The sequence below is a fragment of the Halichoerus grypus genome, chromosome 12 (genome assembly GCF_964656455.1).
Source record: "Halichoerus grypus chromosome 12, mHalGry1.hap1.1, whole genome shotgun sequence".
Classification (NCBI taxonomy): domain Eukaryota; kingdom Metazoa; phylum Chordata; class Mammalia; order Carnivora; family Phocidae; genus Halichoerus; species Halichoerus grypus.
In genome coordinates, this window is record NC_135723.1 from 94,355,540 (window position 1) to 94,370,316 (window position 14,777).

Sequence of the window (14,777 nt, forward strand, 5' to 3'; positions counted from 1 at the left end):
CATAAATTATCCTATTTATTCCCAATAATCCAGAAGAGTATTATCGGTCCTATTTTAGAGATAAACGAAAACAAGACAGGTTAAATTCCTTAATGACTGAGGACACACAGCTAGTAGCTGTGGAAGTTGGGATTAAATACCAAATTGAATCCCAAACCTGTGCTCTTTCAGCTGCGCTAAGCCCGAGATCATCCTTTTGGGGATCTAGAAATGAGATAAACTCACACTGGAGGGGCAGATGGTAGAAATCAGAGTGGGGAGATAACAATCACTGGGGAGAGTCAGCTAAGCTGACAGGATCCAGATAGCAAAGCATATTGAAGTGAAGTTGGAAGGGACGTCAGGCAGGTGGCCAGTAGAGGGGCAGTAGGCCAGGAAAACCAGCAGGCCTCCTATGGGTTTCCAGCAACATCTGGGAAGCGTCAGGCAGAGCCCTAGGCTTACAGGAGCTGGGGAAACAGAAAGGTTGTCAAGACAAAGACAGCATTAATGGAACTGGGATTTAAAAAAGGGGGGTGAGGAGGGGAGGAGGCTTCACTGCAGGAATAGAACAGAAGCCCAGTTACTAAAATTGGGCTATTTGGGTAGAAAAGTATAACAGCAAGTTTGGCCTGGTGATGTGCTAAACGTCTTTTAACCAAGGATAGCATTGGAGCCATGTCTTGGGCTGCTTTTGTAGATGGGGCTCTAGAGATTATAGGTGTGCCAACTAAATGGCTCAAGGTAGGGGTTTGGGGCTACAGAGAGCCAGGCAAAAGCAAGTTTGGATGCACGTTTTATAGTCGAAGCAAATCCTACATGTGATTTACTAACACTTAATAATCTCTTAAAAACAAACCAACAACAACAACAAACAGCAAATCATAGACTGGGAAAGAGAGACGACAAGGAACACTGGTTTGATTTTAGTCAGAGTACCTGCAAGAAACCCCAAAGTGAGATAATGAAGGTGCCTAGTACTGCTGAGTTTTCAAAGGGCCTGGGAGCAATGACCTTGGGGTTCCTTGCCTGTGTCAGCCCCGAGGCCAGTTTCTCTAATCTCTATCTTTAGCTTCCAGTGGGCAACTTGATTCTACTCCAGTTGTTAGAGCCAATGACCTCATATCAAGGCTTTTTTTCCACCCTGATTCCCTATTGAACAGAGCTCATCTTATGGTTTCTGAAATCTTCCTGTCCTTGAAATGAACGCACAGGAGAAGAATTACAAATTGTAAGATGTCTTGAAAGTCTCATCAGTACAGTAGCTGACATGAATTTCCTGCACAAACATAGGCTCGAGCCTAATCTTCACCTTGTTTTTGTAAGACCCTGGCCTATCCGTCCTCATTTAGCTTTTGGGATCATAGCTTTTCAGCCTTGGGAACAGTGGTTATAGGGGGTATCCCCTTACTCAATGGAACAACACACGCTGTCCAAATCCTAACATGTTATTATGATTTGAAAAAACTGATGAATGAGACGCCCCCCCCCCCATTTTCTCCACATAAGTTCTGAACAAGTTGAGAGAGACAAAGGAATAAGATGGGAAGGGAAATTTCTGGCAAAGTTACTTCTAGAGCTGATAGAGAATATGGCTTAGATACATGGCAACATGAGAGTCCCAAGTCTGAAACTTAAAATTAGAAAGATGTATCCCATCATTCAGGATCCTGAGTGGTGGATTCTACCATATTTCCTGCTAAAAACATAAAGTGCAAATAAACAAAGAGGCTGTTCAGAAGAACGTTACAGGTGTCACACATTCCCCTCTTACAGTGGCCTTTGTCCCCCGCTAAAAGGCCTCTCAGATTTTAGTTTAATTTGTTTAAGGAAAAAGGACAAATGTCAAGTTATTAAGTTCATCTGCCTCTCTTACTCTTAAAATGGAAACAAACAAACAATCTTATCTGGTGATGTTTGGGGGCCCTAAAGAGGATTCTTTCAAGCGTTCTCCAAAAACTAGGATCCCCAGGAATGAAACTGACAGGAAGTTCAAGCTCTTATTTGATTTATATAACCAAAAAACAAAAAACACCTGATGGATTTGATAATAGTGAACTGGTGTGAGTCAACATGCTAAAGTGATATGGGCTCCTCCCTACATCACAAACCTCAATTAGTTACATTTTTTTTTTTTAAAAGATTTTACTTATTTATTTGACAGAGACACAGGGAGAGAGGGAACACAAGCAGGGGGAGTGGGAGAGGGAGAAGCAGACTTCCCGCAGAGCAGGGAGCCTGATGCAGGGCTCATCAAAGGACCCCAGGATCATGACCTGAGCTGAAGGCAGATGCATAATGACTGAGCCACCCAGTCGCCCCCTCAGTTACATTAACTCATTCAATGCCCCTTGAATGAAGGGGAACCCAGTACTCTAAAGAATGAACCTTGTTCTAACATTGTCCCTTCCAGCCCATACAAAGATGGCCTGAGTCTATTTACTTGGTGACTTGTGCTCTAGGGACAAGAACATAGCTGAATTTTTTGAGATTCTGATTCTGAATTGGTACTAATTTGTGGTGGTAGGGAAGACTTATAATCAGTGCTATCCTCTGATCAGAGTGGGGCTTATGAAAATTGAGGGATAATTAGATTTTTTACCTAAGTCTTCCCTAGAGTAATTCAATGTGGCTCTGAAACCATCTAGAATTTATTTCTACAGTACCTGTGTGCACTGGCAGGGGTGGAAGGGGTACATACATTTTTTTCCACAACTGGTAGAATCTCTACAATATCCTTCAGGCCTGCGAAGTGAGCTTTTGTTGTAGAAAGGGCTAAGAGAAAGTTGATCGAACGTCCCCTTAGTAAATCTAAAGCATCAGCACACTGCAGAGGCCAGTACTACCAACACAGAATTGAAATATGCCGGGTGATATTTTGTATTATAATTTCATTTGGTTCTTCAGCTGTTCATGTCATAAGGGTGGTGGGGAATGATAGTGTTTGAGTATCGCGTGGTAACTCCAATTATAGTTGCTGTTCCGTATGTGGTTCCTTACTAGAGCAAAAAAATGCAGTCTTTCACACTCAGTATGCAACGATCCATCTGGAAAATGTATTTTTGTACATGGCTTTGAGAAGCTCAGAATTAATTAGCTTTCATTTGTCAGGGACAACAGTATATTTTTACCTCCACGCTCAGGCAGTCATCATTGCTCTGCCCCTGAACCTGAATATAGTCTTTAAAGAACTTGACAGTCTCAAAGGGTACCATGCTGATCTATTGTATTAATGATATCATATTGGTAGGATGAGATAACAGGAAGTAGCAAGTTTCCTGGCTTGCAAAGACAGATATATGGTAGTGGGTAGGTGATATAACTGGTGAACCTTGTGGGTGTATGTTGGATTCCTCTGTTGAAATGAATGTATTGTTATACTTGTGCTCCCTACTATGAAAAATGATATCTGAAGACCTCTAAATTTTATAAGCAACATACGTCTCATTAGGATATCATGCGCTGAACCATTTAATGAGTGATCTAGAAAGATGTTAGTTTAGGAAGAGACTAAGGCAGAAAAGACTTTTCAACCAGCACAGGTTGAAATACAATTGGCTCTATTTCTTAGGCTTAAATTCTGTAGATTCAATGATTCTAGAAGTATCTTTCATGTACTAAATGAAGTTTATGGCAAAACCTAATAAGAAAATCAAAATAGAGTTTCCCAAAATATGATAGCAAAGTCATGCTCCTTTTTCCTTTTGGGGGAATAGCTTCTGGTTTGCCACTGGGGTCTAGTGGAGACTAAATGCCTGACTCCAGATCACCAGTTGGCTGTGAAATTTACTCTATCTAGGTGCGGCTACCTGACTTTCTTTGTCATTGACTTGTATATGCTTAGCAATATTCCATCCCCAACTTGGAGTGTAAATAGACCAGAGGTAAATTAGGCCCTGAAAGTCCAAATAAGTTGCACAAGCAATTCCTCTGGGAAATCTTTCCTTAAGCCACACTGTGACCTCAAAGAGATTTCTTCATAAACAGTTCAGTGAGGGTGGAAAGACTTCACTGGTTGATATACTAGGACTGATTGCATGTCTACTGCTGTGATTATAAAACCCCTCAGAGGGATGCCCTGAAGGAAAGAGAAGAATGAGGTTCTTCTCAGGAGACAGAAGTTCAATTAACACACATCTAGTTGTTTTCTTCCCTGAGGTTGAGATTTATGTGAATTTCTTGGAAGTGGCTTATGGCCTACCTTGACAGGAACTCAGAAGGAGGAAGATGGAGGGAATGGGGATTAGCTCTTTGGGGAAAAATTATTTAATAGGATTTTTCAGGGTGAGCTTGCAGCAGAATTTGTATCCCATGAGAATTCTCACCAAAATGTTTTCAATTCAGTAGACTTTAATAATGGGATAGATAAGCAGATCTGTTCTAAAGTCCTTCTTCATTTTCTTGAGGGCTTTTTAGTGACTCCATAAACAAATAATGGGACTAAATGGAGCATATGCAGGGACTTCCTAAAAGTCTCACCTGGCTACTACCACTGCTGCAGATCCAGTGTGCCAGTGTCAGTGACCCATCTCAGCCCTGATATAGTCCTGATGTAGTACTGTACCCCAGGGACCCCAACAGCCCCTTTCAACATGGAGGAAATAGCTATTGTCCTCACTGAAAATGATATAGTCTAGATTTGGATTTTCTATCCCTTGCCACCTTCCCAGCACTACCATCCTTGAATTAACTGAATGCCTTATGTACCTCACAACAGAGGAATGTATTTTCCAACCAAGGAAGTCACTATGCAGTGATGGTGGTGAGGCAGTACGCTGATCCCCATGGAATTCAGTGAACTTGACATACGCTTCATCACCTGAAATCAAGTAGTTTTATAAGGTACCAGGATGAACTATTGAAATCATAGCGCCATTTTAAGGTGGGAAACATCTCCAGAGGGTGAGGTGCTCTCTTGCAAAAACCATCTGTTTCCCCATAGCTAAAATGTCAGTTAATAACACACATGAAAGTGAAGCTCTCACAATTGCCTGAATAATCCATACACAAAGGGTTGCTTTTGAACACTGCAAGCTAGGCTTTACCGAGAGGTTTTCGAATCCCGGAGAAGACAAGATTTATTGCTGGAACTCTGCTTCCTGAGAGGAGTTCCCTTGTCCCCTAGCTGGACTGTAAATTTTCAACAGTCCCACCTGTAGTGGCCACAGGCAAAACCCTCTAAAACTCAGTTTGGTTTCTGTGCTTTTGATTCTCAGTAACTATCAGTTAAAACTCTCAGGTGGTAACTGGAGCTAGCTGCAGGGGTGAGGTGAAAAGAGAGGAAGAAAAATGCAAGAGTAACAGTTGGAGAGAATGGAGTCCCTGTGGCAGCTGGCATAATAGAAAGGGCAAGCATGTGTTGACAAAATCTGGCCCAGACTCCCTGTTTCACCTGCTATGTCTCATCCCCCAGTTCGCTTTTGTATTAACCTCTCATGGCTCCAGTCTCTACCCAGAACCTTGCAAAATGAATGACCAGGATCTGTGGCCAGTGTTGAGAGTCCTATGGGCAAGGAGAAACTAAGCGCAACACCTCTTACAGGTTCCTTCCCAGAAACCTTTTCCCTCACCTATACTTCTAGTTAGCTCACTCTTTGTCAGGCTTCCTTTTTCCTTCTGGCATGTGTGACTTGCCAAAAGCACATGTTAACTCAGTGCAAGTAATAGGGGTTTTGTCACCCTAAATGGCTGAGTGGCCTTTTTTCAATAGGTCAGTGATCCCTTTGTTAGAACACAGTCCCCACTTCATAAACTTCAACTGCCTAAGGGATATGGTGTTTGTCATCTGTGTCAAAAGAGGAAGAAGAAGGGTTGTCATGTCTGGTCACAGCACGGGGATGTACACATCACCCACTCTGTTGGGCAGAAGAGAGACAGGCATGCCTGGCGCAACCGAGGGCATCTATTTAGGCTCCATTGTGAGGCTGGACATAGGGACAGGCTGTGTCACATGATCTAGACTTCCTGTTATGGCAGCTCAGTAGTTGTCCATTGTATTTCTAATCCAGGGCATGTACTTAAAGATTCTGGTATAGATGCCCACGTCAGCTCTCAAAACACATCCATCTAAAAAAGTCAATATCCCTTGAAGTACCCCATTGCAGACCGCTGGGGCAGCTGTGACTTCCTGCTGGAACAAAAGGGATGTAGGGTTATCTTATCTTTCTGGCAAAAGACACAAGAAATAAAATGGGAAAACTAAGGCATCAAGAGTACATTACCTTGCAGGGCAGCCTCCTTCCTGGAACAATGCCCAGGCACAGCATACTTTCTTGGATCCTGTAAGTTTTATAGGCCTTGAGGCACTCACTCCTGTAGATTATGGAGATGTTCACATTCTGCAGTGAGTCAGGCCCCTTGGCTAGAGGAAAGAAAGGTGTACAACTTCCTTAAGAGTTAGTAGATAACAAACCTCCTTTTTTACTTGCCCTCTTTTTCAGCACATTTCTTCTTCTGGAAGAAAGGAAAAGAGATCAAACACTGAGAGAAATCACAGCTGTAGCTTCTCAGACAGCAGGAAATGATCAGATTAACCATTTTTCATGATACAAGTGTTTATCTCTTTATAAAAGAGGTTAAATTCCTGGAAGTTATATGTAAATATGAGACATCTCTGCAATGAAATAAAGATTTTCTAGAACTCTAAGTGCTTAACTGACTGTGCTTGGATGGTGTAGTTAGTTAAGCGTCCAGCTCTTGGTTTTGGCTCAGGTAGTGATCTCAGGGTTGTGAGATAGAGCCCCATGTCGGGCTCTGTGCTCTGTGTGGAGTCTGTTTTAGATTCTCTCTCCCTCTGCCCCTCCCCAAACCCTCGCAAGTGTGTACTCTTTCTCTCTCTCTCTCTCTCTCAAATAAGTAAATAAATCTACTTAAAAAAAAAAAATTTTTAAAGAATAGCCTTTAATATGGAATTCTTTATTATTTTATTTTATTTTTTGAGTTTTCATGTTTATTATTTGTCCCATAGTTTAAATTCATCACTGTCTCCTTTTAAATTTTTTTATTGAAATATATTTGACATGTAACAATATATAAATTTAAGGTGTTCAATGTGTTTATTTGATATATTTATGGATTGTAATGTGATTGCTATTGTAGCTATCGTTAGCTCCTCTAACATGTCACATAATTATCATTTCTTTTCTGTGGTGGTAATAATTAAGATCTAGTCTCTTAGCAAGTTTGATTATAGTATGATATTGTTGTCTGCATTAAGCATGTTATACATTAGGTCTCCAGGACTTGTTTATCTACTAGTTTTAAGTTTGTACCCTTAAATGACATCTCTTCTACTTTTAGAATTTGAAGGAATCTAGAGAGTCTAGTTTTCATTTGTCAGATCAGAAAAACCCAGTATCTGTTAAAAAAAAAAAAAGAAATTACTTCATAAGTCAGATCAAAATAAACTGAATTTTGGAGGTGGGGCGGGGGTAAGTTGTATCTCTTTTTGATACAAGTGTCATAACCCAGATGAATCAAGTATACTGCTCATCAGGGAGACATTTATTTTCAAAACTCAAATTGACTCTCACAGGACAAAAAGTTTCTACTTGTGTAGAGGACATAATGCTAAGTGAAATAAGCCAGACAAAGAAAGACAAATACCATATAATCTCACACCTATGTGGAATCTAAAAAAGCCAAACTCACAGAAACGGAGAATACAATGGTGGTTGTCAGAGGCTGGTGGGTGGAAGATATGCGGGGAGGGTTGTTGATCAAAGGGTACAAACTTTTAGTTATTAGATGTCTAAGTACTAGAGATTGAATGTACAGCATGGTGGCTATAGTTAATAATATTGTACCATGTACTTAAAACTTTCTAAGAGAGTAGATCTTAAATACTCTCACCACATTCACATATATATAAGGTAAATATGTGAGGTGATGGATAATTAGCTCAGTAGGGGGCATCAAAACATGACACTATATACCTTAAGTCTATATAATCTTTATTTTTTAATTATACCTCAATAAAGCTGGGAAAAAAAGAATTTCTACTTTTTTGATATATTCAAGGAAATGTACCTCTCAAGGTCGGAAAAGAGCAGTTTAAAAAGTTTGGAGGAATGGCAGCACTGTTAAGATAAGTGAATAGCCACCTCCTGACTTCTATAAATGGAGAGTCAGGGTAGATGGATGGGTGTAATCTGACAGGCTTGGTCAACATGAATCTCCTTTTCTTACTATGGTATACAGCATACGATGTATATTAAATACAAAAACAAACTTACTCATGAGTTAAATTGTACTAATAATTCTTCCTAAAGGTCTATCATAGAACTATATAGTATATACAGACCATAGTTCCATTTTCCTTATAGTTAATCAACCCTCCTTCTCCCATACTCATTACTCTCTTGATTAATAGCTACAGATAGTGGTTTTGAATTTGGAAAATATTGGAGTGGGATGGTGGGCAGACGGGCTCAAAACTTAGAAGAGAGAAAGTTGTCTTAATTTGCTCAGTTTTTTCATGGAATCTGAAGCATGTGATGTAGAAGCTGAGGTCGAACATGCAATTCAGGAGATTCAGATTATATGGAGAGATTCCACTCTTTTAAATGGTAGTCATTTTTTAAATTTTGTAAAGAAAAGAGTGAATGTTCAGAATGTTACCAGTCAAAAATGTTTCAGAAATTTTTTTCTCTTTTTTTTATTATGTTAAGTTAGCCACCATACAATACATCATTAGTTTTTTTTTTTTTTTTTAAGATTTTATTTATTTATTTAAGAGAGAGAGAGCAAGCACAGGTTGGTGGAGGGACAGAGGGAGAAGCAGACTCCCCACCGAGCAGAGAGCCCAACTCGGGACTCGATTCCAGGACCCTGGGATCATGACCTGAGCCGAAGGCAGACGCTCAACCAACTGAGCCACACAGGTGCCCCTCAGAAATATTTTTCTTAAACTTTTCTTTTTTTTTTTTTTTGTATCACAGTCTTGCATACAGAAGTTCTGCCTGATTTAGCACAGTATTATGTATTTATCTTATGTTTAATACATTAATATTATTTTACAATATTTCAAGGCTTTATGTTTCTTTATTGCCTAGAACAGTTTGAAAACATCTGATATAGTTTGTGCCACATTTTGGAGTTCAGAAAATTGATGCTCCAAAGGCAAAGTGGCCAACTGCCACACAGCAAATTAGGACTAGAATACAAATGTCTTCTTCCCACTAATACCTTTTCTATCATGTCTGGAAGCAAAGATGATAGGAGGATACAGTGAGGGGGGCAAAGCTTGAAGGACTCCTTCAGTGAGGTACAGGGAAAGGGAAGAGAGATGACAAGGATGAATTAAGAAGTTAGAAAGAAGCCTCACTGGGGGGTGCCTGGGTGGCTCAGTCATTAAGCATCTGCCTTTGGCTCAGGTCATGGTCCCAGGGTCCTGGAATCGAGCCCTGCATTGGGCTCCCTGCTCGGCAGGAAGCCTGCTTCTCCTTCTCCCACTCCCCCTGCTTGTGTTCCCTCTCTCGCTGTGTCTCTCTCTGTCAAATAAATAAATAAAATCTTAAAAAAAAAAAAAAAGCCTCATTGGGAAGAATTGCAGAAGCCAAGAGAAGAGAAGGGACAGAGTATGTCCTATTCTGAGAGAAGAGGATTATCTTGAGGTCACTCACAGTCATCACATAGGTTGTAGGCCCACGTGGAGACCATGCACATGGTTTCTTCACGGACAGGTTCTTCAGGCAGGTTGACCAGTTGCACATAGTCATTGAGTTCAACACTTTCTCTCAGCTTGATTAACATGAGGTCATGCTCAATAGAAGTGATTGAGAAGTACGGATGATGGATCATCTTCACATGGCCAACTACTTGTATATTCTTTTCATTGTCGTTTGATGGATTTGTAATCCCCAACATCACCTGAAGCTTTCTGGAACAATGTAGTTGTTTGAGAGAAGACTTGGCAGAGATTATTTATCCATCATTATGGGCCTTTATTAGCCCCTTCCCAAAGACCTTTTTCTCTACCACTGAACACATCCCCAGAAGGCCTCCCTAACCCCACTTCATTGGGCAATGGCACCAGGCAGGGATCTGAGTCTATGCCCAACCTGAGAACCGAAAGCACAAAGTGGCGTTGGGGGCTTATTACTCACGGTAAGTTGCAGTGTGCAGCTGTGATCACCCAAAGGGGGTGTATCAGAACTCCAACACAGGGCAAGTAATCAGATTTCAAGTAGACCAGGTATGGGGGAGTGATGCCATTTAGGTAATCTGGATCAAAAGCCAGAGCAACTGGAAAGAGAAACATAGACAGGAAATTCTGAGATTTTTGCAGGGATCAGTAGGAAAAACAAAGGAAAATTACTTAAGAGGCTTAAGTTCCCCTGCCCTTCTCTCTAATACATTTTTCTATAAACTAAATTTGCAAACTGGCTTACTTTCTTCTAAAAACATGAAGAAAATGATAGAAACATATCAATTTCAAAAGATAAAGGTATTTTCCCTTTTGTTGTCAATAAATATTTTTCAGATTAAAATACAAGTTTTCTTAAATACCTTCTACAATTCAGTGAACACATGTTAAATCTACTCATGGAGAACTTACTGTTTTTACCTTTTTAAGAATGCTTTTACCAGTCTCACCCCTTTCTCCCTACAACAATGCAGGGCAAAACAATATAAGTGCCATTTAAAGAACAGACCGACTGCAAACACAATCTGAGGAGGGGAAGATAATGTATTCACTCAACAAGTAAGTATGAGCACCTCATATGTGCCAGGCTCTGTTATAGGGGCTTGGGCTATATAGGGAATGAAGCAGAGAAGTACCCCTGCTCTCATACATTCTGATGAGAGAAGACATCCCATAACAGTAGACACAAAACATAAGTAAATGGTCTAGTGTATTAGATGGTGATTGGTGCTGTGGGACAAATAGAATAGGGAAAGAGGAAGAGGCAGTACCAGGGATGTGTGTGTGTGTGTGTGTGTGTGTGTGTGTGTGTGTGTGTTGGGGCATTCTGCAATGTTACACAGAAGTCAGGATAGGTAGGCCTGTGGACAGCATGAGAGATGACCAATGAAATGAAGATGGGTGAGTTAGATCATCAGATATCTGGGGAACAGGGATCCAGGTGGAGGAAACCATTGGGGCAAGAGTCCTAAGACTTGTTTAAGGAGTATCATAAAGGCCAGTGTGGCTGGCATGGCAGGTGAGGGGGAGAAGAGCAAGAAAGGATCAAGGTAAAAGCAGTGATGCAGGGTTTTGTAGAGCATCGTAAAGATGTGGGACTTTCTTCTGAAGGAATGTGGAGCCGCATCAGGGTTTTAGGTGTAAGGCAGTGACGGTCATTTCCTTATGAAGTATTGAGTGTAGGATTAGAAAGCAGAGAGGCCTCTTAGGGGATTCATGTGATAATCCAGGCAGAAGATGGTGTCTTGGCCATTGTGATCAGTGGAGGTGGTGAGATGTGATTGGATTTGGGATATATTTAGAAGATAGAACCAACAAAATTTTCCAAACAGATTGAATGTGGGGTGTGAGAGAAAGAGATTTCATGAATGCCTCCAAGGTTTTTGCTTGAGTAACTGGAACCTGTCAGGACAAGACCTAAAACCCTTGAATGCTCTGCTGTGTCCATTAGTTGAACCTCTGCTCTCAACCCCTGCCTCCACTTCTCATTCCCTCCTGACGGCAACAGTCCTGTTCTAGACTGGCCCAGAGCTGGGTCACAGTCTTCCTTGGGAACAGATTTAGTGTTAGGGTTTTGATGTCCGTGCCTCCCCAAAGAGCATACGAACAGTCAAGCTGAGGTGAGGCAGGCAGGCGGTGTCACGGTGGAAAGCTGGTGGGGACAGTGGCAGTGGTGAGGGAGAGTCAGTTCTACACTTGTAGTCTGGAATGTGCCTCCTGTCTGTATCTGTCTATCTTTCATGATTCTCCCAGGATTTCTCTTTGGCAAGTAAAGAGAAAAATGTGAAGATACTCACCAGGCAGGTTCAAGAGAGCCCAGACGAGGATAAGCTTCATATTGATGTCAAAAGCCTTTTCAAAGGATCAAGTTCAGCTCAGGGTCTCTGGAAAGGATGGAGAGGAGGGATGGAAAAAGACTAAGTAAGATACAGGAAGAAGGGGTTCTAGGGTTGAAAACAAAAATACGTGAATTCTTTCAGTGGCAGGATTCAGTTCCCAAAGAGGTGTCCATTGGTCAGAATAAGGGATGGTGTCAGGTATCAGAAGGACAAGAATGGAGATCAGGTGATTTGGTCCCTGACATAGAAGAGAATGGATCTGGAATTCAGCATTTTGCTTTCCCTTTCCAGGGTAAAACATACCTAATCTGAGCAATGTTGGAGCTCAGAGTGTTTCCCAGCCCCCTCCTCTCTGGTCCACCCTTTGTCAAACTCTGAAATCAGGCCCTTCTCTAAACTACTACCTTCAGGACAGTGACCCCTCCCATCTGTGTGATGCTAACCCTGGTTGTGTGACACAGACATTTGTCTCCAGCGGCCATAACCCAGCCCTCTGGTGCTGGCCTGACCCCTCTGCCTGACACTGAACCCCTCCTTAAGATATATCAGCTTTTCCTTTCATGTCACTATTCATCCACTCATTTATTCAACCGGCCAGCCAGTAATTTATATTATGTGACTGACTCGTGCTAGGCTCTGTCCTCACTTATAGGTGCCTAAATGTGAAGACACTGCTCCACCTTCAGAGAGATTATAGACTAGTGGGAATGATAGGTTCATAAAAAGGCAATTGCAAAACAAAGTATTCAGAGCTAAAACCCTACCTATATCATTGTCTAGGTGGAAATATTAGCAAAACACATTGTCCATTAAATGATTTGGATCCAAAATATATAAGGAGATCTTTAAACTCAACAACAAGAACAAGAACAACGCAATTAAAAGTGCGCCAAATATCTGAACAGATACCTTCCCAAATGCATTAGTCTGTTCAGGCTGCCATAACAAAATAGCATAGACTGGGGGGCTTAAACAACTGACATTTATTTTCCTACAGTTCTGGAGGCTAGAAGTCCATGATCAAGGTGCCAGCAAATTCAGTTTCTGGTGAGAGCTCTCTTCCTGGCTTTGTAGGCCACTGTGTCCTCATGTGGCACTTCCTCTGTATTTATGTGTACAGCTCTCTGGTGTCTCTTTTTATAAGGACACTAATCCTGTCATAACAGTGCCCCACCCTTATGACCTCATTTCCCCCAAATTATTTCCTTATAGGACCTATCTGCAAACACAGTCACTTTGGGGTTTAGGGCTTCAAAGTAGGACTTTTGGAAGGACGCAGTTCATTCCATAACAACAAAGAGGAAGTATAGATGGTAAATAGCATATGAAAAGATTCTCAACATACATTAGGGAATTACAGATTAAGGCAACAATGAGATACACTACACACCTAGTAGAATGGCTAAAGTTTAAGGCCCAGAACCCCAAATGTTGGTGAGGATGTAAAACAAGAATGTTCATTTGCTGGTAGGAATACAAAATGTACAGCCGCTTTGGGAGACAGCTTGGTGGTTTCTTAAAAGCTAAACATAATCTTACTATATGAGCCAGCAATCGCTCCCCTGGATATTAACTGAATGAGTCCAAAACTTATGTCCACAAAATCTTACACATGAATAACTACAACAGCTTTAGTCATAATTGCCAAACCTTGGAAGCAACCAAGATGGGTAAATGGGTAAACAAAGTGTGGTGGTGCATCCACACTGGAATATGTATTATTCAGTGATTTTAAAAAATGAGCTATTAAGAGATGAAAGAAAAAAAAAGATGAAAGACATAGAGAATCCTTAAATGCATATTACTAAGTGATAGAAGGCAGTCTAAAAATATTATATATTGAATGGTTCCAATTTATGACATTTTGAAAAAAGCAACCTATAGAGACAGTAAAAAGATGAGTGGTTGTCAGAATTTGGGGAGAACGGGAGAGTGGTGAACAGGTAGAGTACAGGACATTTTTAGGGAAGTGAAATGATTCTGTATAATACTCTAATTGTGGATACATGACATTATGTCTTTGTCTAAACCCATAATACTATATAATATAAAGAGCAAACCCTAACATAAGCAATGGACTTTAGTTACTAATAATGTGTCAATATTGGTTCATCAGCTATAACAAATATATCACATTAATGCAAGATATTAATTTAAAAAACAGACTACTCAGTGGTAGAATCCAGTTAATGGGGATATAGGTATACACTGTAAAATTCTTTCAGCCTCATTGCGTGTTTAAAATTTTTCATAGTAATACGTGGGAGAAAATTTTAAGTTTTTAGTTAGTTAACATACAGTGTAATATTAGTTTCAGGTGTAAAATATAGTGACCCAACACTTCCACACATCACCTGATGCTCATCACACCAAGGACCCTCCTTGGTTTGACTCTCCCTCTCTCTCTCTCCTTTTTTCCCTATGCTCATCTGTTTTGTTTCCTAATGTGGGAAAAAATTTTTTTAAAAATTGAGTTATGTGCCTTGAGCACAAGGTTAAAGATACTTCTTCAGTCTATATTGTGTGTAAGGAAGGAGTATCTAAAAAGTTATACTTTACCTGGGTCTTAGAGAAGGGGAAGGGCTTGTCTGGCATAAAAAGAAGAGAAAAAAAATAATTTGAAAAGAGGGCAAGGCTTCTGTAAATGCATGAATATATGAAACAACATGGTGTGTTTGTGGAATAGCAACCATGTGTTACAGCGGAAGTGTTAAGAACCAGGTGGAGAGAGAAACAGGAATTATATAATGAAAAGCTTTATTATATAAGCCTTGCATATATAAGACTTGCGTAAGTCTTTATTGTGTGGGAGA

General features: G+C 40.6%; 1 protein-coding gene and 1 long non-coding RNA gene across 2 annotated transcripts in view; one reads left to right on the forward strand and one right to left on the reverse strand.

The window, feature by feature from the left end:
* LOC118532186 (uncharacterized) overlaps positions 1 to 14,777 on the forward strand; it is a 107,734-nt gene that overhangs the window by 10,091 nt on the left and 82,866 nt on the right. The window lies entirely within an intron of this gene.
* On the reverse strand, positions 5,957 to 11,962 carry PRSS58 (serine protease 58). The gene is made up of 5 exons (XM_036086597.2): positions 11,923 to 11,962; positions 10,086 to 10,224; positions 9,603 to 9,859; positions 6,201 to 6,340; positions 5,957 to 6,106 (listed from the first exon to the last, which is right to left on the reverse strand). The coding sequence occupies exons 1-5, from the start codon at positions 11,960 to 11,962 to the stop codon at positions 5,957 to 5,959; spliced, it is 726 nt and encodes a 241-aa protein (XP_035942490.1).

Bases quoted from the DNA above. Each gene is read 5' to 3' on its own strand.
- PRSS58 (XM_036086597.2), bottom strand. From the start codon at position 11,962: ATGAAGCTTATCCTCGTCTGGGCTCTCTTGAACCTGCCTG. The intron at 10,225-11,922 runs GTGAGTATCTTC...TTCTCTTTCCAG, and splicing joins GGCTCTCTTGAACCTGCCTG to TTGCTCTGGCTTTTGATCCA. The intron at 6,341-9,602 runs GTGAGTGACCTC...TCTTTCCTCTAG, and splicing joins CTACAACCTATGTGATGACT to CCAAGGGGCCTGACTCACTG.